The sequence below is a fragment of the Drosophila eugracilis genome, unplaced genomic scaffold (genome assembly GCF_018153835.1).
Source record: "Drosophila eugracilis isolate 14026-0451.02 unplaced genomic scaffold, ASM1815383v1 contig_2153, whole genome shotgun sequence".
Taxonomy (NCBI): Eukaryota; Metazoa; Arthropoda; class Insecta; order Diptera; family Drosophilidae; genus Drosophila; species Drosophila eugracilis.
The window spans coordinates 135,044-157,807 of NW_024573037.1; the positions used below are offsets into that span (position 1 = coordinate 135,044).

Genomic DNA, 22,764 nt, shown 5'->3' on the forward strand with positions numbered 1-22,764 from the left:
ATTAACTGCAACAACGAAAAGTGCAAACTTCGAAAAATCAAGCTGCGCTCAAATTTGGTTTGTTTTTTTTTTGTTTTTTTTTTAATATATAGCTCTACAGGTTTTGTAAGTACATAGATATTACATATATGTATATTCCAGTTTTGATTTTGAATCAGTGTTGAATCAACTCTAGAACTCAATCTACTTACACAGGTATCAAAGAACTCGAATTATTTGTACGCAAAAACGAATGTATGTAATGAAATCGGTTATCTGTTATCGGTTATTGGTTTTATATATATTTCTTTTGAGATCTGAGTTGAGTTTTATATATATTTGATTGTTTTAAGTTGTTTTCATGGATTTACCACCGTTTATATATATTTTTTTGGTTGTCACAAATCCGATCAGAAGCTTGGAAGAACCTCGAGAAGAAGTTATATCTAAGGCTAAGACAGTCTAAGATCTAGAGTTTGCTATATATATATAGATATTCTATCTTCGATGTTTCTAAAGATCTAAGCTAACTGACATATATCGTTGTTGTTGTTGTTGCTAGGGTGGCTTCACTTTCAAGATGCTAGACACCTTTTAGGAGGACCCTATCTATGGACACGCTATATAGTTATATATAATATATATATGTAAGATCGCTGGAAAACTGTAACGAAAATCTATCAATGCGAACATATGGATAGTGGTATATTTAAATTATTCTAACTTGTATTATATGTTAAAACTATTAACTTAATTACTGAGAATCGAAAACTGTTTTTGGTAGTTTGTTTTTTGGATAGTTAAGATATCTAGATCTAGGAGAGATCTAGAGGAGTTACGTACCTGAATAGCAACATGACGCCTTGAATAAATGATTGGAAGTTGTTGTGTCTAGTAATGGTATTTTCCACCGTACCTAGTTTGATATTCCCGAACACCTAGTCACGATTCAGATATCGGTAAAGAATGCATTTGATTATTTGTTCTGTTTTTGTTTTTTGGTTTTACAAACTGAAATTGGTTAAGTTAGATTCGTTATACACATTTTACACATTATCAGATACGTCTCCACCTTAATCGTTATCTTCTCCACAATGCTGTCTCTCACTGTACTACAGAATTTGAGGGGGCGGGAAAAAAAATAGAACCCGCTTGATCCTTACGACAAAAAACGGCAAATCCATCATGTGTGAGTGGATCAGGATGATCATAAATATATGTATATAAATGCTATATATATAATGTGTGCCGACTTCCCCTGAACTATAGCAAAGTCGTTATGTTGATGTGTAGTTTTGTGTGTGGTTTTTGATTGGTTTTGCAAATTGCACAGCTAAAAACATTGGAACAGAAAACACTTAGTTCATTTACTCAATCCATCAATCATAATCGGGTTTTGGGCATCACAAACAAGCTTACTAAACGAGGTTGCTGATCATACAAATTATAGTTTATATTGGTGGTGCTATATACTAAACCCATGATATGTTGGAAAATTAAAGAAAATAATAATAACTGCATTTAAAACACTTTAGTAAAACTTTTTAATGACTTTCTGTGGGTCTAATTCGTTCCTTACTTTTGCTATTTATATTTTATATTCTTACTTCTTAGATTTTCTTTTAAGTACAAAGATTTAAGCCTCTCCTAGGCTAACTTTCTTTGGTTTAACTGCTTATTTTTATGACATATTTTTAGGTTTAATATCTCAAACAACTGAAAACCAAATAATAAACATTTATACAGCACAAAAACAGAAGAAAAATAAACAATTTATGACTATAAGACTTCTGCCTTAAAACTTCTTAAGTACACCTCGCAAAAACACAAATATTAATCATAAAAAACAACTTGATTAACTAGCGCATCTATGTACAATGTTAAAACATAATGTGCTATGGCTAAGCTACATTCACATTCGGATTAGTGATAGAAACGAGAGTCCAGGATAATGGAACGATTATTAAAAAACAAAAGCTACCAAATAGCATACGAATAATGTAGCTCACAAATCGCAAATCACAAATCTCAACTGCAAAGCAATACGGATCAAACGACTTATATAACGCATACATTATATCCTTGATTTATTGCGAATATGTATATATAATATATGCATAAGCTTTTTAAGTATTTTTCTCAAAACATTTTGAAACATGGAGACTATGGATTGATGATTGAAATATTTTTTTTTTTTTAGAGATAATGGGGAGTTTGACCACAGCTGGGTTACCCTCTATAGTATATATAGTTAAGTATAGAATATAATAACAATAATAATTACACCGATTGAGAAATCCGTTTGGATAATAATAATTTCGTATAATGACTACAGAGAGTAATGTTTTGAGTATAGAGGTAGAGGTGACTGTTGTGCCATCTTTTGGGTAATATCACTATTCAAATACTATAGTAGGCTAACTAGTTAACATTTTTGTCATTTGTCTCGTTTACCGAAAGAGCAGCATTATTCCACCGGAGAACGACTGGAAGTTATTGTGGCGGTTGAGTTGAGTGTCCGGATCATACTTTATGTTGCCGAAAACCTTTTGGTTTGATGTAGATATTATAATTGAATAGGCATTAATCGGGCATTAATCCATAAACCAATCGACTATTCTATAAGGCTAAGTCAAATATGGGTTACTAAGGCAAAACTAAACGAGGAAAACTATATATTTATATAGTAGATATATACTTATTAGATACTAATATGATTTTGTTTAGAGATCAGCCCGAAAATATATAAATAGATCCCTTAATGCAGCATAGTATCAGTGGAGAACCCAGCTAATCAGATATATGGTTTACACCCTAGCTTATCCACTCATCAGTTTTACAAGTTATATATATATATAATACTTTTAGGGTTAGGATCCTTGGATCCTTGTTCGACTTACCTGCATGCCAATAATGGCGTATATAAAAAATAGCATAGCTATAAGCAAACAGACATAAGGAAGTGCTTTAAATGATTGTACAAATGTCCACAGTAGAATTCGTATGGTATATCCTTGGCGAAGTAATTTGATAAGTCGCGCCGCACGAAATAAACGCAGGAAGCCGACGTTGATTGAGTTCGACTGTAAAATATTATTGGCCAAAGGAAGAGAGAGAGAGAGTGTGTGTGTGTGTGTGTCGGAAGGAGTAAACAAATCAAAAAAAGAGAAAGAGAAAACAGAATGGATAAGGATATTGGCATTAGAAAGGTTCAAGTTCCCAATTTTTGTTTTTTTTTTTCTTCTTCTTTTTTTGCAATACAATTTCGATGAGCTCTCGAGGGAGAGACTCAAGGGAATGTAAGGAACTCAAGGAACTAGAAGGCGTCGTCATCGATCTACGTGATTCGATGGGTTTTAATCTAAACTATCGATTAGTAGTAGTAGTAGTAGTAGTAGTAGTAATAGTAGTAGTTGTTGTTCTAGAACTAGTACTAGTAGTAGTAGTACCAATAGCAGTACTAATAGTAGTAGTTTGAGTATTAGTAGTACTAATAGTAGTAGTTTTAGTACTAGTAGTAGTAGTACTAATAGTAGTAGTTTTAGTAGTAGTAGTACTAATAGTAGTAGTTCTAGTAGTAGTAGTAGTAGTTCTAGTAGTAGTAGTACTAGTAGTAGTAGTACTAGTTGTAGTAGTAGTAGTACTAGTAGTAGTGGTTCTAGTAGTAATAGTACTAGTAGTAGTAGTTCTAGTAGTAGTAGTACTAGTAGTAGTAGTTCTAGTAGTGCTTGCAGTAGTAGTAGTAGTATTACTAATAGTCGTTCCGTTAGTAAGGCCAGTACCAGGTGAAGTAGTGCAGTAAGTATGCGGTTAGGAGCAGTTTGTTAGTAAGTAGTAAGTAAGAGAGTTACATACATAGAAGTGGCAGTAGTTTCACTGGTTAGTTAACAATCAAAATGAATCATTTAAGCTAAGTTAGTTAACAATTCGCTCTATCACAAAAATATAAGCAAAAATAAGAGAACTAAAAGCAAAGACGATCCAATTTGAATTTACTCATCGTATCGTATTTAGTACATAAAGCCAAATGCTAAACAAAAACTTGTCTTTTCAACCATTTTTACAGTAATTGTAATATACATATTCTGATTATGTGTTTTTGCCGCAAAAAGTTAATCAAACATATTAATAGTATTTAAATTTTTGAATTTTTGTGCGTTTTAGGTGTTCTTTTTTTTTCTGTGTAATTGTCTTAGTGTTTCATGTTTAGATTATCACCCAAAAATAATCAAAGTGACTTGTGCGTGGGGCATTTTTGCCAAATACTAATTAACAAACTGTACCAAGTTGAAGATTAAAAATTACACATATTATTTTGATTGTTCGTCTAAGGAAGAAGAAGTTTGGAAAAGCGATGTTTGTGCGTGGGTTTTAATTTTAAATTTTTTAGCATTTCGTCTAAACTAATCGTCCCAAGGTAACACAAAAAAAAAAAAAGTGGAACATGCGAGGCGTGTTCTACATACGTATTATTCAAAAATTTGAAATGGGCCTAGGCTGGCGGCGCAAAACAAAACCAATTGGACAGTACAACAGTTAAGTAAGTTATGTACATAATCTCGATTTGGAGAAATCATACGTTTGCGCAGTACTAGTTGCTTGTACACGTTGTTTTTTTGGTGGGTGTTGTTGGTTTATTTTTAAGTAACTATAACTATAGACGGGGGCTTTGGCCAAAATATTTTACGCATCAGCTGTTGAAATCGAATGCATGGGCGGATGCATTACAGGATATCCATGGAGGAGATGATCCTCCATTTCAATCCGTATGCATCCGATCATACGTGATTTGGGCTATAAAGTGCAGGTTAAAGGCTTAACCTTCACACAGATCAACCGCTGATTGAAAGACGCATACCGCCTCACCGTGGAATCTCTGCATTTGATATTTGACACTGTAGAACATGGAATTAGGTATATATATATATATGTACTATAATATGATTATTAATATTGCATATGTACACTGAAAACGAACAAGGATTAATTCAAAACCGAACGTGTTCTTGATAAGCGGGTAGTCCTGAAAACGCGCTTAAATGTCTACGAAAAAGATGAAAGTTATTAAAATAGAAATTTAGGCCAATTTCGGGATTACCCTCTATCGATAATCCCATTCGGAGGTGAATTTAGTGAGTGTACGTACTTAATTAATGATCTTGCATATACTTAAAGTTAGAGAGTGTATATATGGTATTATATATAGAAAGACAAACAGTGTGTGTTTGACTATGAAGTCTAGAGCGGATGAGGGATTTTAAGATGTTTGATTATTAGCAAAGATGTGACACAAAACGGTCGTTGGCTTTTTTGCAAAATATTAGTGAGAAGTAGTACTTAAATGGGTAGAAAATTGGCAAACTGACGTTACCAATTCTTAAATCGAGAGTTATATACACGGGTATATAGTATGGCATGGGCTAAGCAGAAAGGCTAGAACTACCTGGGATTCTGCACTTGGCTAAATGGGTTTATGCGGGTTGAGAGATACTAAACAGATAGAGTTAGAGAGGAGATATACAATGAAGAATAATTCCACGCTGTTGTTCCTTGCGAAGATGCGAGAATCTTGGGAAACTTGGGACGACGCACTTAAATATATATATATATTATATAGACTATTCTAACCCAAAAATCGAAAATGAAGGATGCGGGAAAATACACACCAAAATATCTCTGTGTATGATTACAACCCTGTCTAAGCTCTGATTTCGCTAACTAAGAGTAAAATTACGTAGAGAAAGTGGGCGAAGAAAATAAAAGAAAGTTTCAAACTTGAATCTACAGATGATTCATCGATGCGAACTACTCGTATATAAAGTTGTATCTTTTTTTTTTTTTTTTTTGTTAAATGGAAATTACAATTTGTGGTAAACATTCTGGTTGAAGTTAAGGTTTAGCTAAATTGGCTAATTAGTCAAAAGAATTTTGTTGAATGTTTTGTGTGTGTTTTGTAGTTGTTGGTATTTGGTCATCGTTGATGTTTTTGAGTTTTGTTAGTTTGGAAAGTAGTAGGTAGTAGTAGTAGTAGTAGTAGAGAGCTTGTTAGGATAGATTTGTTTACTTACATCCTGTTAGTCAGAAACCATTTTCAATTGGAATTTTTATTGGATTTGTTTTGAGACAAATCAATGTGCCCGCGCAACGCATAAATCGCATAAAGAAACGATTAATTTAGTTTGGTTTTTATTTATATTTTTTTTTTTTGTGGACGATTCAGGCAATTGTTGTTGTAGTTGTTGTTGTTGTTGTTGTGGTTGGTGTTGTTGAATTTATCATTCATTTATTCGTTTGCAATCAGATATTCGGATATATATGTATATATAGTTCAGATCGTTGCAATTTTTTCAAGCGAATAACAACAAGGAAATGTTTATGATTGTTTTTTTTCAATTTGGTTTTTATTTTTGTTCAGTGCAGTTACTCAGACGTTTGACGATCGATCACAGGTCAAACGAAAGTCGTTGGGCGGCGTTCGATTTGTTGATTTTCGTAATGGTTTTTTTTGAATATTTTTTTTTTTTTTTTTTTTGAAAAATACAGAAAACAAATAAGAGTAGAGTTGAAAATTAGTAGGACAAGTTGTCTGCAGTTTGTAGCAGGTATACAAAGATAGATCAAGATCAATATCAGTAAGCAGAGTTTCTATATTCTTGTGTTTCTGTGTTCTATGTTCTATGGCATGTCTTTGTTCTAGTGTTTGGTATTGTTTTCTAATTCATTTTTGTTAGTTAGTTAGTTGGGGAAAATTACAGCTCAGCAAGGAACTAATTCGATATTTCTATTCACGCAGATCGGCTTGGCTATGCTATGCATTTTATTTTTCTTTTTCTTTTATTATTTTCAAATAGACACTTCTACAAGGGCTGTTATATTCGAGCACACATAGTTAAAAAGGAAAAAAGAAAAACAGAGTTTGTAGTGAACAGAAAAGGTCGTTGATAGTGGAAATGAAAGTTAAGAAAACCGAAAGTTACCTCTCGAATGGTTAGTTGGTTTTACCTCTATCTTACCCGGGACACGCTTTATATAGACTTATGGACTCGCAGGATCTGTGGTGGAACAACCAAGGCAAGCAACTATATATATATGTAAAACCACACTTCAGCATTGGGAAACTTCTTAAGCGCTTTAAAAGGGGGTTGCGTGTTCAATTTAAGCGGAAGCCAAACTTATTTTTAAATAAATTTATTGAGAAAAATAAAAGAACGACAACTCCGAGTGAATCGCAATCAAAATCGCAAGTGTCGGTGATCGAGTGTATGGATATCAGAAATGGATATCTGAAGAGTGCAAAAATGTAAGTGGAACATGCAGGAGATGTAACGAAAGCTAAACCAAGTTCAACTTTTAAGCTGAACCCCTACTTAAATGGCAGTGAAAGATGTGAGCATATCAAAATTGAAGGTGGTCGGTGTTAAAAGAAAGGGGTCTTTTTTGTTTTTTTGTTTTTAGGGAGTAAGCAAATCTTCAAAAGCCATCCTATAACTTATGATCTAGATATAGAGAAACTACTGCTGAACCTGCGAACTGCGAAAAACATTACCCAGAGAGAAAACTAGCAGGAGCAGGCGAAGAAAATGGGCTAGAAGGGGAGGGGTGTTCTCAATCCAAAAAAGAAAACAGAAGACCATGCTTTTGAAGAGTTTTTTTTTTGAACTGTTTTTAAACTGTTTAAGCCAGCCTGAGGCTTTGTTTTTTTAGTTTAAGTACCTCTTACAGTTGACCTCAATGCAAGCTTCTTGAGAAGATGACTACTTACAGTTCAGTAACTGATCGACTGTTGGGGCAGCTCATAAAATACCTCATCCGATCGATGCACAAGTTCGGTGTGATAATGATGACAATGATGCTGACTTTGATATCTTGCATTGGTTTCTTTTTTTATATATATATATATCGGTTTTTATATATCGAATATCGTTATATATCGAATATTCTCAAGTGAGGAGTTTTTGTGTGCATGATTGACGGGGAAGGGGTATGACAATGGTGAGGCTTTCACTCGCAACGAGAGTTTTTGTGTGTGTTTTTTAATATTATTATTATTGTGAAATTGCCATATCAAAATCGATGTGCAATGTTAACCAAAACGGAAACAAGTGGATCAAAGCTTTGTCAATGCACTTTAGAGGCACTTGAAATTCGAAATTCGAAACACGATCGATCAGTTCAGCAATATTATCTTAACTAATATACGAGTCAGGAGTTACTAACTTATAAGCTCTAAATGGGAAAAATTGAAAGCAATTTTAATATGATTTTACATATTCAATTTAGATAGAAATAAATCGTAAATCGATATTTTATCGATATAGCAATGAAATATTATTGAATTTTTTGTTATTTATATTAGAAATCACCTACAAAAAAACCACGAACATTATATTTTCTATGGGCAACATTGGGATTTTGGTAATACAAAAAAATATTTTTATTTTTAAGAAACGTCTCACTTTCTATCTTTAACTATCTTAATAGGGACGCTTCTTGAAGGCTTATGGGGAAATCTAGTATTAAAGAAAACGTAATATTCGAGCTTATAATCTCCTATAAAATATATTAATATATCATCTATGGGCGACCACCCCTTGCTGTACATTCGACCATTAGCTTACGCTCGACTATAAGCTTATACAAGCAACTTTTTACAGAGAGATGATAGGACAGAGACAGAGACAGAGAAAGACAGTTAGAGATACATAGTAACCATAAGATACAGATAGATATATATATTTATATAGTGACAGACAGAGAGACACAGTAGCAAGTACAAATCGCAATGTAGTGTGCTATGCAACATAAAAAACAGATTGCCAAATTGTAAAACAGAAACGGAAAGTAGAAAATTTCAAGTACGAATGGATTAACTAAGATAAATTAGTATATATTTGTTGTACGAAGAGAAAACATAGCTAATCGTAGGTGAGTTATCAATAATAATAATAATAATAATAGTAGTGAGTCGATAATAATAATAATAATCATAACGAAAATGAAACTATTTCTGATTTTTGTTAGGCGAAAACGAAAATGTTAGATAGATAGATGGTTAGATGGTTAGATAGATCGTAATTAATAAGCTTTTTTAGGTGGAAGGCCATTACTTAGCGTTTTTTAAGCGTTTTAAGAATCTAAGTTCATTGATTGGTATTGCTGGTAGATACACATTGAAACATTTTGTTTTTTATACTTTTTTGTTTTGTTTTTTTTTAGTTTTTTTTAGGATAAATGCAAAATTAGTGTGTGTAGATTTAGTGTGTTTCGTACTTACATCGTGCTGCAGGTTGTGTCGTTTGGTTGTACATGTTGTTGTTGTTGTTGTTGTCGATGTTCAGATGTGGGTTTTTATTGTTGTTGTTATTGTTGTTGTAGTAGTTGTTGTTGTTGAGATGATGATAATAGGAGATATCCACGTCCACACATACACGGGCGGGCATACATAGGACATAGTCGGCATGGGCAACCACAGATGTGTGTGTGTGCACGTGTATGCGAGATGCGAGAGATATATATATAATATATGCATGTGTATATGTGCGTGCACACGGTTGATTGACATACACAATTGCAGGACATACACATACACATGCATGGGATTTGTTGCGATGATGATGGAGCATTTTTTGTGGCAATCGAAATTTGTTTATCGATTTTTTTTTCGTTTTTTTTGATTTTTTCGATTAATTTGGTTGATTAGTTGATTGATTCGATTCAGTTGGGGGGATTCCATTTCAGATTTCGATTGATCATTTCATTTGGTTGGTATTCGTATCAAGTTGACATATTTTTTTTTTTTTTTTTGCATATATAATCGTTTCGATTTGGAATTTGATTCAGTGAGTTTATATAATAGATATATATATATTGATTATTTTTGTTCATATACAAATTCGGTGGTGATTTTGGTGGCATTTGGTGATTGTGGTGAAGTGGATCAGTGGATCAGTGGTTCGGTGGATCGGTGGATCGGTGGTGGTGGTGGTATTAATTTTTATATATTTTGTTTTTTTTTTTGGTGATCAAGAGAGACATATAGAGTTTGTTGCACATTATCATAGCATTTATGGTATTTTGTAATTACATAGATGGTATTTGTTGTTATCGATTGTTGATGTTTGTGTTGAAATCATTATTGTTTTTTTTTTGGAACGTTGTTGTTGTTGCAGTTGAATTGAATTCGATTCGATTCGATTCGGTTTTCGATACATTCCCGATGTGGCCAATTGCAAGGGACATACAAAACGTTGCGATCGCATATAGAAAATATATATATATATAGGATAATAGTACACCAGTGTGTTGAGATGTGGAGATTTGCGTGAGTTTAGATATATGAAATTACACATTTGTTTGGAGGTGTGTGCGTGGGTTTTTGTTTTTTATTTTTATATATATATATATCATTGCGTGAGTGATCGGTTATTATATAATATTTTATGTAATTTATATTTGGAATTTTATATATATTTGCATTGATCGAAACATTTTTTTTTTTTTTTTTTTTTTGGTTTTGGATTGATTCGGATTGGGTTTTCCCGATTTTGAAACCACATTTGGTTTTTGGTTTTCGTACATAAATAAATATGGAAAAGGAAATCAAAAAAGAAATATGATTATTAATTTTTGTAATTCGTGATGTTTGGTTTTCGTTTTGATTTTGCTTAAAAATGCTGTTTGTGTGTTTCGTTTTCTTTTCGAGATATATATAATATATCATTATAGAACAAAAAGGGAACATAAAACTCAAAGATATATATGTAGGTGTTCGAATGTAAAAAGCATAAGAAAAACATGTTAAAACAGTGGGGGGTGTAACTGTACTGTCCTTGCCATCTGTGCATAGTGCCAAATCCTGACTGTTGCGCTGGATAAAAATATGACTTAAGGCTAAAACGGTTCTCTCAACCGTACGAAGGTGTTACAAGATAATATCATATATTATATTATATTCGTGAATAGTCTAAATCGGAAGCCCCCATAGATCCCCCCCTTGAAATATTATAAACGCTGGTGTAGTTTAAGATCCAACAGCTATTAGGTTTTTGCATCTCGAATAGTAAGAATAAGTTAAGTAGATGCAATTATGACTCCCTGATTCTCTGATTGTTAGAAAAAAGATATATCTTTGTAACGCAACAACAACATGTACCTAATGTTGATTATGAAATTAATAAGACTTAAAATGGTTCATATACCCGAGATACATATAGGTATGCATCAGGTTATATATGTAATATATAGATACTTATTGGTTCTTCTATCTTATTTGCGTGTGAATATTCTTTGTGTTCGTGTGGGCTGCTGTGTCAAAGTTGAGGTGTAGATTTGTATCTTGGCAAAATAATGAAGCTAGATACATTCGGTATTTGGTATTTAGTTTAGTAGATTAGATTGTTTCTTGTCTTGCATAACGGCACAGAAATCGAACACAACAGTAAAATGTATGCTCTGGGTTGTGTTTTGGCAAGCAACTGATAATTACCCCGAATTCCATCCATAGTGCATCCACAATACTGCCCAAAACGGTGATCAGATCGAATATGTTCCACGGGTCCTTGAAGAAATTCTACAACGCGGATCGGATTTTAAACATATATATTATGGATAATATTCGATATAACATACTTAGAAAGTTTATTTGTTATCTATGATCACTTACCTTAACACCGAATCCAATGATCTTTAGCACAGTTTCCACACTGAACATGCCAGTGAATCCCATGTTAATATACTTCAGTGACTTCTCGTACATATCTCCTTGATTGTGATACTGTTGAGGGTTAAGATAGGTATATTAGTTAGTTATAGTTATTCCCCCTTCGGAAAACCTTCCAAATAGTACTTAAACCCTAGCAGAACTCACCTTCATCATCAACAAAAGCGTATTGAACACGATCAACATCATAATGAAGTACTCAAAAGGTGTTGAGACCACAATTCGCCACACTTTGTACTTGAAGGTGTTACGATTTTTGGGCATATATCGTTCTAGTGGACGTGCTCCTATAGTAAAATCGATGCAGGATTTCTAGAGTGAAGAGAAATGTAATTAAGAAGATGAATTCGTTATGTCCTTTGAGTATTGGCTTTCGTGGCTACAGTACATTGCTTTTTTTCCAAAAGAGATTAACTAAGGTGTTTTCAACGCCTATTTTGTAAAATGAATTTTTAAAACATTTTTGTTTTGGGGATCAGTACAAATCAGTTCTATATACACACATTAATCAATAACATCGATTTTTTTTAATAAATAACTACATTTGGTTTCCAATTTAGGGAAAATATTAAACAAAAGTTAGGATTAGGTAGGGTAGATATGCAAATTGTTGTTAAAAGCAAACTGAAAAGTTCTACCCCCTTAAAAATACATTCATTTAACACATGCCCAATTTTTAAATTTATGTTTTATTACTCTCTGGGGTTTATCTAAGGACTGTGTCTGTATTTGCAGTTTGCAGTTTGCAGTTGAAGGACAAAAAAAATGGAATATATCTTGACCTCCAAATCTTAGCTCCAAATTGAAGTACAAAAATTGGAGTTATTTTGGGTTAACTAAAATTAATAATACACTTTTCTTACGATACTCCTCTACTGGCGGATGTTGTTGTTCAATGCATACTTACAATCAGTTTTACGCTCTTTGCTCGCGATAAGTGTAAATGGATGGAGAACGCGTCTAGAACAGCTTTTTCTTTTTGGCAACTGACTTTAACGATACATATCGTTAAATATTCCAAAACTAATGGGGAATATTTAAGGACTATCGTGTGTGAAATGATATATCTCTATTTTCCGGTAAATGTTCACTATTTATATTTATAAAAAAAAAAAAAACAAAAAAATGGCAACTAATCGAGGCTTCTAGGCAAATGTTACATGGAAACTGGGAGCTAGTTTGATTAGGGGGGCGGGCAGCTGAAATCTTTTCGAGGCCCACAAAAAATACACGAGTAACTAAGAAGAGCGAGTCTATACGCAAATGTAGTATATATATATATTAAAAATATATATCAAAACTGGAGAGTGTTCTTTGTGGGTGTGTTAGCTTAGTTTTAAGGGGATCAATCCACAACGAAAGGCGAGAAAGCAAGGCAAAACATATTTCGCACATTAATGGTACATATATGGAGACTAGACTAGGATTTACGTTCTTGGATTTTGGAGACATTCTATGTACGAGTATATTTTGCTTAGTGTACAGTGTGTACTTGTTGTGTTCGAGTTCGTTTTGAAGGGTTTTTTACTGTATTAGTAGTAGTAGGTAGTATATTAGTAGTAGTTATGTCGGTAGGCGGGTTAGTGAAATGTACGTGCATTATTAATCAATTTATTAATTAATTAACTTTTAACTTTTTTTTTTTTTTTGGTTTTTTTTTTGGGTTTTACATATACGACTAGCGGTACATTACACACACACACACACACACAGATATTTATTATAAGCACAGAGAGATAGAGACAGAGAAAGGTATAGAGAGAGTTTTGGACTCACTGGTAGATAAATAACAGGTCGGATGGGTCTGGCTCACCTGATTTTTGTCAATTTCGCCATCTTGCAACTCAGCTTCGCCTTGCTCTTGAAACGTAATAATAATCAAGGCCACGAATATGTTGACGAAGAAGAACGGAAACACAATAAAATACACAATATAAAATATGGACATTTCGATCCGGAAATTTTGGATTGGACCCCTATCTTCATAAGTGGCAGCCATTGAGTGTTGCAAGACCCTATTTTCATTTCATTTCATTTTGTTTTTTGGTTTTTTTTTTTTGGTTTTCAATATTCGCAGTTGATTCGATGAATATGGTGACACGCGTGTGTAGATGGGCATTCAAGGTGCAGTTTTGTTTATTTTTTTTGTTTGGTTTTTTTGTTTTTTGTGGAGAAAAAGAGGCAAAAAATATAAGTTAGATATGTTTTCCATTTCGAAAGGTTCATCCGACAGAGACAGAGATTCAAATAGGCAGGTTCAAGATACACAAGTTACAAGTTACAAGTTACAAGTTTTACATAAGTATCGAAAAATAGCGGGAAATATATATAGCATGAATCAGTTACAACAACAAATTGGCTTACTGTGGCCATCCCTCGCCGGTCTGTACGGCGAATAGTGTCAACATCGCAGCAGCAACATTATCGTAGTGGAAGGCCCGTGGCTTCCAAACTCTCAGTTCCTGTCTTGGCAGCAGCTCGTCCTCCTCGTACTTGAAGTACGAGCCCCTTTTTTTCGGTAGCGTTTCAAGGTTTTTTTTTTTTGGGTTTTCGGATTTTGGGTTTTTCATGTTTATTGGATGGTGGTGTTAGTCGCAGGTGTGGTTTATAGTCATTTGTGGATTTATTAGTAATTTGTTTCAGACTCATTCGAGAAAATACAAATTAAGTTTGCGCAAAAAACACTAAGTTCAAACTAAAAACGAAAATAAAGCAATCAAAGCAAAAGTTTGGCAAGCATCTAAAACTGAACTTAAAATCAATTGGGGGGATTTTTTGATATATTTTTCTTTCTTTTTTTTTTGTTTTTGTAGCTTTTGAAGTTTTAATGGTATGGTGAAATGGCATTAATGTGAGATATATGTAGAGATCGAAGTCTAGTATATAAGAACGAAAGTTAAATTTCTAGAGAAACAACCACTGGGGGGTGCCATTAAAAATCGCTGAAAGCTACTCCAATCTACCTACTCTCACAGTTCTATAACAATTTTGATAAGTTTTCTCGATTTTTTAAGTCACCCCTAGCAGAGTTAGTAAAATGAACGTATGAAGTGTCCTTGTTTTTCGAATGTTATGATGGTAGTAAACTGTGCAAGAAGCGCTCTCACATCTACAAACTGCATTGACCTGGTAGCCGAGTTTGACTTGGAATTAGATGCACGTCTTGGCCGAGATCAACTCAACGCAAGCCAAATCAACACTCAGTACGGTCTGTATAAGAAGGCGTACAAATAAAGAAATGTTCGAAAACCACTACATAGAAAGGAAAAAAAAGTAAACAGAAGAAACTCTAAGCCCATTACCCATGGAATGGATGAATGGAAAGACAAGACTATGGTTCGACTTGGAGCTGTGGATCAAAAGTAGTAGAGCTCCCTTAAGCTAGGGTTTCGTGGTTCGGCCCGTTGTCGGTTCGGTGATGTGTAACAAAGCAGCTGCGCTCAAAATGAATGGGTTTCTTAATTTGGAATGAAAGTAATTGTAATTTGTTGTAAATTCGAAGGAAAATGAATCAATTTTTAGCTTTCTTTAAAACTATACAGCCAAATGAAAGGAAATTTGTTTGCATTTTTAATAACCTGATGGGCGGCGGAACATACGAAGGCTCTACCTCCTAAAGTTCAACTCGAACTGAGTGATAGAGTAGTGTACTTAATGACCTTTAACAAGACCTAATTAGATACAAAAGTTCCATCGCTGGGCGGCGTAGAGGCGTGAGTGTAAATGCTAGTGGGCGGGCGTGGGGATGTACGTGTACATATGTATTTTTTTTTCTTTTTTTCGATTTTTTTAAGTAAATTTTTATTTGGTTTTGATTTGGTTGGTCAATTATGTTGAGCACAGTTATTGCATACGAAAGGCCAAACAGCTAAAACAAACCGATACTAAAATGGCTTTCAATGTGTCGTTGAACGTTCCCTTTGGTTGCAACGCAAGTATCGGACTTTGTTTTCACTTCTCAACAGCGTCGAGTGTAAGATACGCGGTGTTAAATATATAATATAATACATAATGATACTCTTTATAGACACACACACACTCTCACACACACACACACACATAGTAATAAGTTGGGAAAGAGCGCTCGTCATCTAGTTTGGATACAGTCTACTACTACTACGTCGTACAAACCGAAAAGCTGGTTTCTTGTTTTTTTGTTTTTTAAATATAGATTTATATAGATTTAATACTTGAACATACAAATAATGAAGTGTATGTATGGATGATGGCTAGGTAATAAGGATACACTTACTACTACTTGGTTTTGGTTTTTGTTGGAGATAAAATAGAGATTTGGAGAAAAGAAAGCCAGGACCTTGGAGCAGAAATGAAATTTTTAAGCATACTTCTCGCTCACATCTAAGTATCCCTAAGGAATTGGGTCTTGAACTAGGTTTCGTATTAGAACTGAGTTATTGAGTGGAAAAACTCTTTTGGTTTCTAGTTAAACTATTCTATATGACGGTCCGTGACTGCTATGCGCGTGCTTATTAAGAAATCTTCTGGTAGTAATATGGACTCTTTGGTATTTTGGAGAATACCCAATTAATTGCAAACAAATGAAAGATTTAAATATTAAATATATATATGTATATATATATATATATATATAGATGGATAATTGTGGTTTAAGTACACAGGCTAAACGCGAAGACTCTTGCTATTTCCATTGGTGTTATATAACCCGAGCTTATTTTGGTTTTGTGAAGACAACATATACAAACATACACTGATACGACTTAACTGATTAAATATAGATATATATATATATAGAAAATAATTATAGAAAATTAGGCGTAACTGGTAAGGTTTAAGGTCTTTTTTTTTCAGGTGGCAACTAGAAACTGTAGGTTTGCATTTCTATATCACAGATGTTGATTCGAACGCATTTTTTTCTATATATTTCATATGCTTTTTATCAGTCACTTTTTGATTTGGTTTTTGATTTTCTCTTTTTTCTTTTTTTTTTTCTTTTTCTTTTTCTTTTTCAATTTTTGTTTATGTTTAGTTTTGGTTTTTGTATTTCTTTTTTATTGTGTTTTGTTTTTGGCCCGTTTAGTCGCGTGACTGTTAATTAGACAAGTCAGGCAAGAAAAACATGGCGAGAAACTATAAAATGCTACTCTTACATTCTGTTAAATCAGTGCACCTTTTTTGGTTTCATGAAAACAAATACGATAATCGAACAAAACAGAAGGTTAATCATAATGTTTAGGTTAACGAAACGATCGTACAACACACATACAAAACAGTGGGATCTGGGTCTTGGAAGCTTATAACCTAATTGCTCTCTATTTTTGGGACCACTTCAAAGTTAATACATACACATAAGGCACCACATTGATATAATCGTATATTTATAGATATATACACACTAATAGGGGGATTATCTAACAAAAGTTTCATCCTGCTTTCTCTATTTAAGTTTTACTGAAGATTCGGTTGGACAAAACCCAATCAAAGGTCAAAGTCAAGAAGTTTTTCATACTCTCTGGGATCTCTGGGATTCCCTATTGTGAAGGTAAATTCTGAATATTATAACTAGACATTGATGTTTTCGGAGATATAGAGAGAGAAGTGTTGTGTAGGCAAATAACCCTTTTTAAGGGCAGCTGGCCTGGGAAATAACTTTGTAACATCCCGCCATCATCTTAAACATTACGCTGTCCCCCACTCTTCCATTTACCTCGACAAGTGTTGTGCAATATTTTAAAAAATTAGACTATATAGAGTAGAAAAATCAGGGAATGCGAATGCGTCGAAATTCCAAAAACTGCCCTTATAAGTAGGCAACACTTGTTAGCAGCAACAGGAAACTGCCCTTTTATGTAGGCAACACTTGTTAGCAGCAACAGGAAACTGCCCTTTTATGTAGGCAGCACTTATTAGCAGCTTCACCAAACTGCCCTTTTAAGAAGGCAGCACTTATTAGCATCTACATTTTTGGGGTCACATTTAGAGTACGAACTTTAGCAAATTTTATAGTTTATCACTAAACCTAACATCAATCGCTAAACACAAATAATTTGTATTAACTTTCTGTAATTTTACTCACTTTAGCACTACTATTTTAATGAGCATTCGGTAAAACATTTATGTAATTTTCTACAATATCTAATACAATCTTAGAAACTATTGCACAATTGATCGGTTAAAAGGAATACAAAAAAAAAACAGAGAGAGACAACGGAGTTACAAAGATGATGAACGGAGGTGGTACTATTGCCTTGAACATAGCTATACATGTACGTGTAAAGAGCCCAGAAAGTTATCAGGGTTATCAGGTACATACGAATGAGTGGAATGTGTTTGTTCTTTTCGGATCTATAAGCTACATTATGTATTTGTCAGTCTTCTAATTTTATGTTATTTGACCTTTAGACAAAGTAACACACAAAGTTAGCAAGAGAGATAGAGAGAGAGAGAGAGGCAGATTGAAAGACAGTCATAGAGAGCGTGTTTTTGTTGTGGGTTGGGGGTGGGGTAGGAGGAGAGTAGTGGGAAAGCTAGAGCGCTACAGTGTAACGCGACTATACGAGAAAAGAGGAGATTAAATGATCGAGGGGATGGTAAATCAAAAGAAACCTATAACAGGTTACTACATATCATTTTTATATGGCCATCGGTTGGCCGTCTTTCCTATTTTTTTTTTTTGCAAAATGATGATCGAAATCAAAAACAAAAAAATACAAACAAAATCATGTCTAATTAAGATCAATAATTAAGATTACAGAAGAAAGAACTTAGGAAAGCGAACGAACAAAGTCATTTTTTGCTTGTTAAACTTTTAAATTGAATATAAATTTTACTTACTGGCACTCTGCGGAAGTATGTTTACTTTCGTCCGTACAATAAAAAAATTTTCCATTGAACAATTGTACTCCAATAACAGAAAATATAAATTGAAACAATATGTACACGATTAGAATGTTAACAACATTTTTCAATGAGTTCACGACGCAATCGAACACGGCTTTCAATTTTGGTACACGCTTAATGGTCTTCAATGGGCGGAGTACACGCAATACCCGTAGCGATTTAATAGTCGATAAATTTTGTCCAGCGCTGCTACCGCTCATATCGAAACCGAAACTAACAGCAGCGCATATAACGACCACAGCATCCATAATATTCCAGAATTCTCTTAAATAGCTGCCAGGATGTAGTATTACACCCAAGTCTACAATTTTCAGCAACATTTCTATCGTGAATACGCCGGTAAATGCATAATCGAAATAATTCAATATCTTGTTTCGCCTTGAGTTCTCACGAACGGGATCTTCGGCTGCTAATGCTATTGATGACATTGAGATGACAACCATAATGAAGAAATCAAAATATGGTAAATTAACAACCCAATGGGCTCCGCGTCGTATGCTGTATATATAGATATATATAATTTGTCGAATTCATCGGACAGCGAATATAGGTTTCGATAGATATATCGATTTTCATTTTAGATATGTAATATCAATTAGGTTCATGATCATAGATTTTGTTTTTTGGCATTCGGGTTTGCGTCAAATTCGGTGGCATTTTTATTTATTTTTTTTTTAATTATAAAGTTTTTGATTTTGTTTTTAATCATTTTTGTTTCGGTTTTTGGTGTAGGTAAATTTTCAAGTTTTTTTTTTTTGCGATTTCAATTTCAGATTCCGATTTTTGTTGGTTTTTTTTTTTTGGGTACCCGTTGATTTTTATTGGTTTTTCGTTTTCGTGGTCGTTCCAATTTTCATTTAATATTTTAGTTTTTGATTTAGTTGGTATTTTTTTTAAATTTTTGTTTTAATTTTGAAATGAGTTCGTTGGTTGTTTTTTTTGGAAATGATTTGTTGATTGTAGTTTTTTTTGTTGAGAGTGTCGATGAAGATAATAGTTGCAGTTTTTCATGATGATGTTCGATTGATTGATTGATTGATTGATTGATAGATGGTTGATGATTGTAATAATTGTTGTCGGATATATATTTACAAACAGATGTTAATTCGTTCAACAGATCAAGTGGTTGATTAATTTGTTTGGTTGTGTGCAACATAAGATTGTAATCCAAAACAGGAAAAAAGGTAAAAAGAAAAGAGTATATTGCATCAGTAATTGATTAATTACAGTTATATGTAGTTTATCAGATATTTATAGATAGATATATATATATATGTCATTGTCTATGGATGATAGGTTATATAACTAGGATAGGTTTACTGTACATATTATATAAGGTATAACTATTATGGGACCCATTATATAACTCTTTAAAAACCTTGAAAATTGGCAAATTTGCCAATCTGGAACTACAAAATGATCATAAAGAATCATATTCCAGTTGATACCTAGACATCGGGTTTAGGTTATCCTGGAAGAGACTCGATTAACTTAACACTAAGATGAGCCCTAAACTGATTTTTACTACAACAAAGATGACCGGACACCCATGACGACCATGTTGATATGACGATATGAAATGATATGATATGAATGGAAGAATATTTACGGATTGGTTGGTGAAAGTATAAACATCGATGAGTAGGGCAACATTGGCTTGGGACCCTCCGTCACTTCCTCCTCCTCTTTCTTCTCCTCCTCCTTCTTTTTGCCCTTGGACTTGCTGGGGGCAACAGTACCATCACCATTCTCCACATGAACACCATCAGCCTGGAGGGCCTCCATCTCCTTCTCGAGCTCCTGCAGTTGTTTCTCTTTATCCTCTTCGACTTGTTCCTCTTCGGCTGCTGTTAGTTCTTGGGCATTCGCCAAATTATCAACGGCGATAGCCAAGAACACATTCAATAGCGTGTAATTTCCGAAGAGTACCAAAACGATAAAGTATCTGTCGAAAGAGCATCAAGAACATACAATAAAAAACAATCAGAGTTTAAACACTCATTGCATTATCTAATTTTGTTGGGCATTAGCTCAGGAGAGGAACCTCCTCGATGTTATGAAACTCAAAATTTACTGTATACTGTGTATACGTCAACGTGTGTTGTGCTGGGGAATTTGAGAAAAAAGGTAATCGGGTAATTATTTTGACAAACTGAGGTAACTACATATTGGTTTATTTTTTTGTTTTTTCTTAGAGAGAAAGTATCTCTGTTGACTGGCTGCAAAGAGAGATGAGAGATTGAGAATAGACAAAAGAAAGGTATAGCGTTTAATCGAATGTACAGATACATTTTGCCAAAGACCAAAGGTTTTCTACACTTACGGATTAGTGGCTATAGTCACGATGAATGGATAATACGAGGATACGAGTTAGTGTGGATTTGCTGTTTGACTTGTGACTTGCGACTTGGGCTTGCAGAATTTTGGTTTGTTATTAAAATTCTTCAAGCTCCTGAAGTCTAAGGTCGATTGCACACATTAATGGTTCGACGTTCAATGAATTTAGCGATTTAACGCTTGGGAAGAGGGTTTAGCGAGAGGACAGCTTATAGAATCATAGAATCCTAACGAGGTTTTACTTATCGATTGCTTAAGTAGAGAGTTCAGGCAAAAGGTTTAACCATGGTGCTTGCTTTAACTACGGTTTTGAACTTCAACTGGCATAGATACAATGCACATGATAGAATGATAGATAATACATTGATAAACTTACATAGAGTAAATCATTCCTTTCTGAGCACCACCCTGCGAAATGATGCCCTGGTACATGACCTCGTTCCAATCTTCGCCAGTGAGGATTTGGAATACGGTCAACAGTGCTATCGGGAATGTATTGAAATTGGTTTCTGGTGTTCCTCCGGGCAGATTGAACTGGCCGCCAAATAATTGCATGCCAAGTAAGGCGAATATTAGGATGAACAAGAAGAGCAGGAACAACAATGAGATAATCGATCTCATTGAGTTCAATAGAGATATCACTAGATTGCGCAGCGATGACCAGTACTTGGTTACTTTGAAGATTCGGAGCAAACGCAGGGCACGCAGCACAGACAGACCGAATGAACCGCCTTTGACCTCGGACCAGATCACTTCGAATATCGAACCACTAATGACAACGCAATCAAAACGGTTGAACGACGACTCAAAGTAGATCCTTGGCCCCAACGCATACATCTTGATGAACATTTCCGACATAAACAGTCCCAGGAAGATGAATTCAGCATAGTCTACGAAAAAGGAAAGGAAACCATTAATATCATTTTATATAGAAGGAAAAAACTACCATATAATACTTACACAGAAACTCTGTGAGGAAGGAGGGCTGACCATAGTGCTCCACGGCAACGCAGACTGTGTTCAGAAAGACGAGGACGATCACGAACCAGTAGAACCATTGCGTCTTCACCGTGTGCCGGATCCAGAAGCGAAACCTCTTCTCTGCCCGCCAGAATCCGGTGCAACTTCCTTGAGGTTTCGAGCGAGTTTTCAGATAACCTACAGAGAACACAGATAAGGCAATCACTTAGATAAAAGTTCTTAAAACAAGTCAATGTGCTTTCACAAATATGTATATCTCCAGCTATGGTTACAGCCAGGCAAATGTTGTGTACACTGCTCGAATACGGGTGCAGTGTATTTGAAAACAACTTTTTTGTACAATTAATAACTTAAAGTTGTCTCGAAACACACTGTTCTTGATAGTAATTAATGTACTCAAAATATAATGATCTTAGCGATAGAGTTTATGGTCAACTATTTTGGTATTAAGACGACGTTACACAAGTGCGAATCTTATAGTTTTGGGTGGGCACTAACTCTACAAAGACGTTGGCTCACGTCCTTGAGAATGCTAGAATCCTAGAATATTCTAGCTAAGGTGCTTATTTCGAAGTTCGAAAGATCCTTCAGTTGACTTTTGATCCTATTTTTTTTGTTTTATTTTTCTAACATATATTTATAATTTTGAATCACGTTGAAAACGAGAGCGGGCAATAGTAAGTGTTCGATTTCATTTAGCTAATATTCATGAAGAACTTACATCCCAGTTACATCAAAATTTTACATCTAATACCAACTACTTTCTCATATATTTACACAAGTGAAAAGTTAACAAAGATTTAAGTTAGTTGCTGTTACGATGAGAGAAATGTAACTATTTATTTGTTTAGCGATGGGTTTGGTTTTTA

The 22,764-nt window shown here is 34.1% G+C and overlaps 1 protein-coding gene across 27 annotated transcripts in view; it reads right to left on the reverse strand.

Moving 5' to 3' along the window:
- Positions 1–22,764, reverse strand: part of LOC108102911 (voltage-dependent calcium channel type A subunit alpha-1) — a 53,847-nt gene that overhangs the window by 18,950 nt on the left and 12,133 nt on the right. For 11 of the 27 annotated variants that reach the window (XM_017208132.2, XM_041818146.1, XM_017208131.2 and 8 more), the window contains 13 exons: positions 21,875–22,072; positions 21,291–21,804; positions 20,187–20,522; positions 18,512–19,075; positions 14,063–14,206; positions 13,512–13,713; positions 11,846–12,010; positions 11,642–11,752; positions 11,465–11,548; positions 9,254–9,259; positions 6,048–6,050; positions 2,880–3,062; positions 823–917 (listed from right to left, as the gene is read on the reverse strand). In XM_017208132.2, the coding sequence (XP_017063621.1) occupies positions 823–917; positions 2,880–3,062; positions 6,048–6,050; positions 9,254–9,259; positions 11,465–11,548; positions 11,642–11,752; positions 11,846–12,010; positions 13,512–13,713; positions 14,063–14,206; positions 18,512–19,075; positions 20,187–20,522; positions 21,291–21,804; positions 21,875–22,072 (2,605 nt within the window). The other 16 variants (XM_017208158.2, XM_017208140.2, XM_041818147.1 and 13 more) reach the window with 8 other exon arrangements.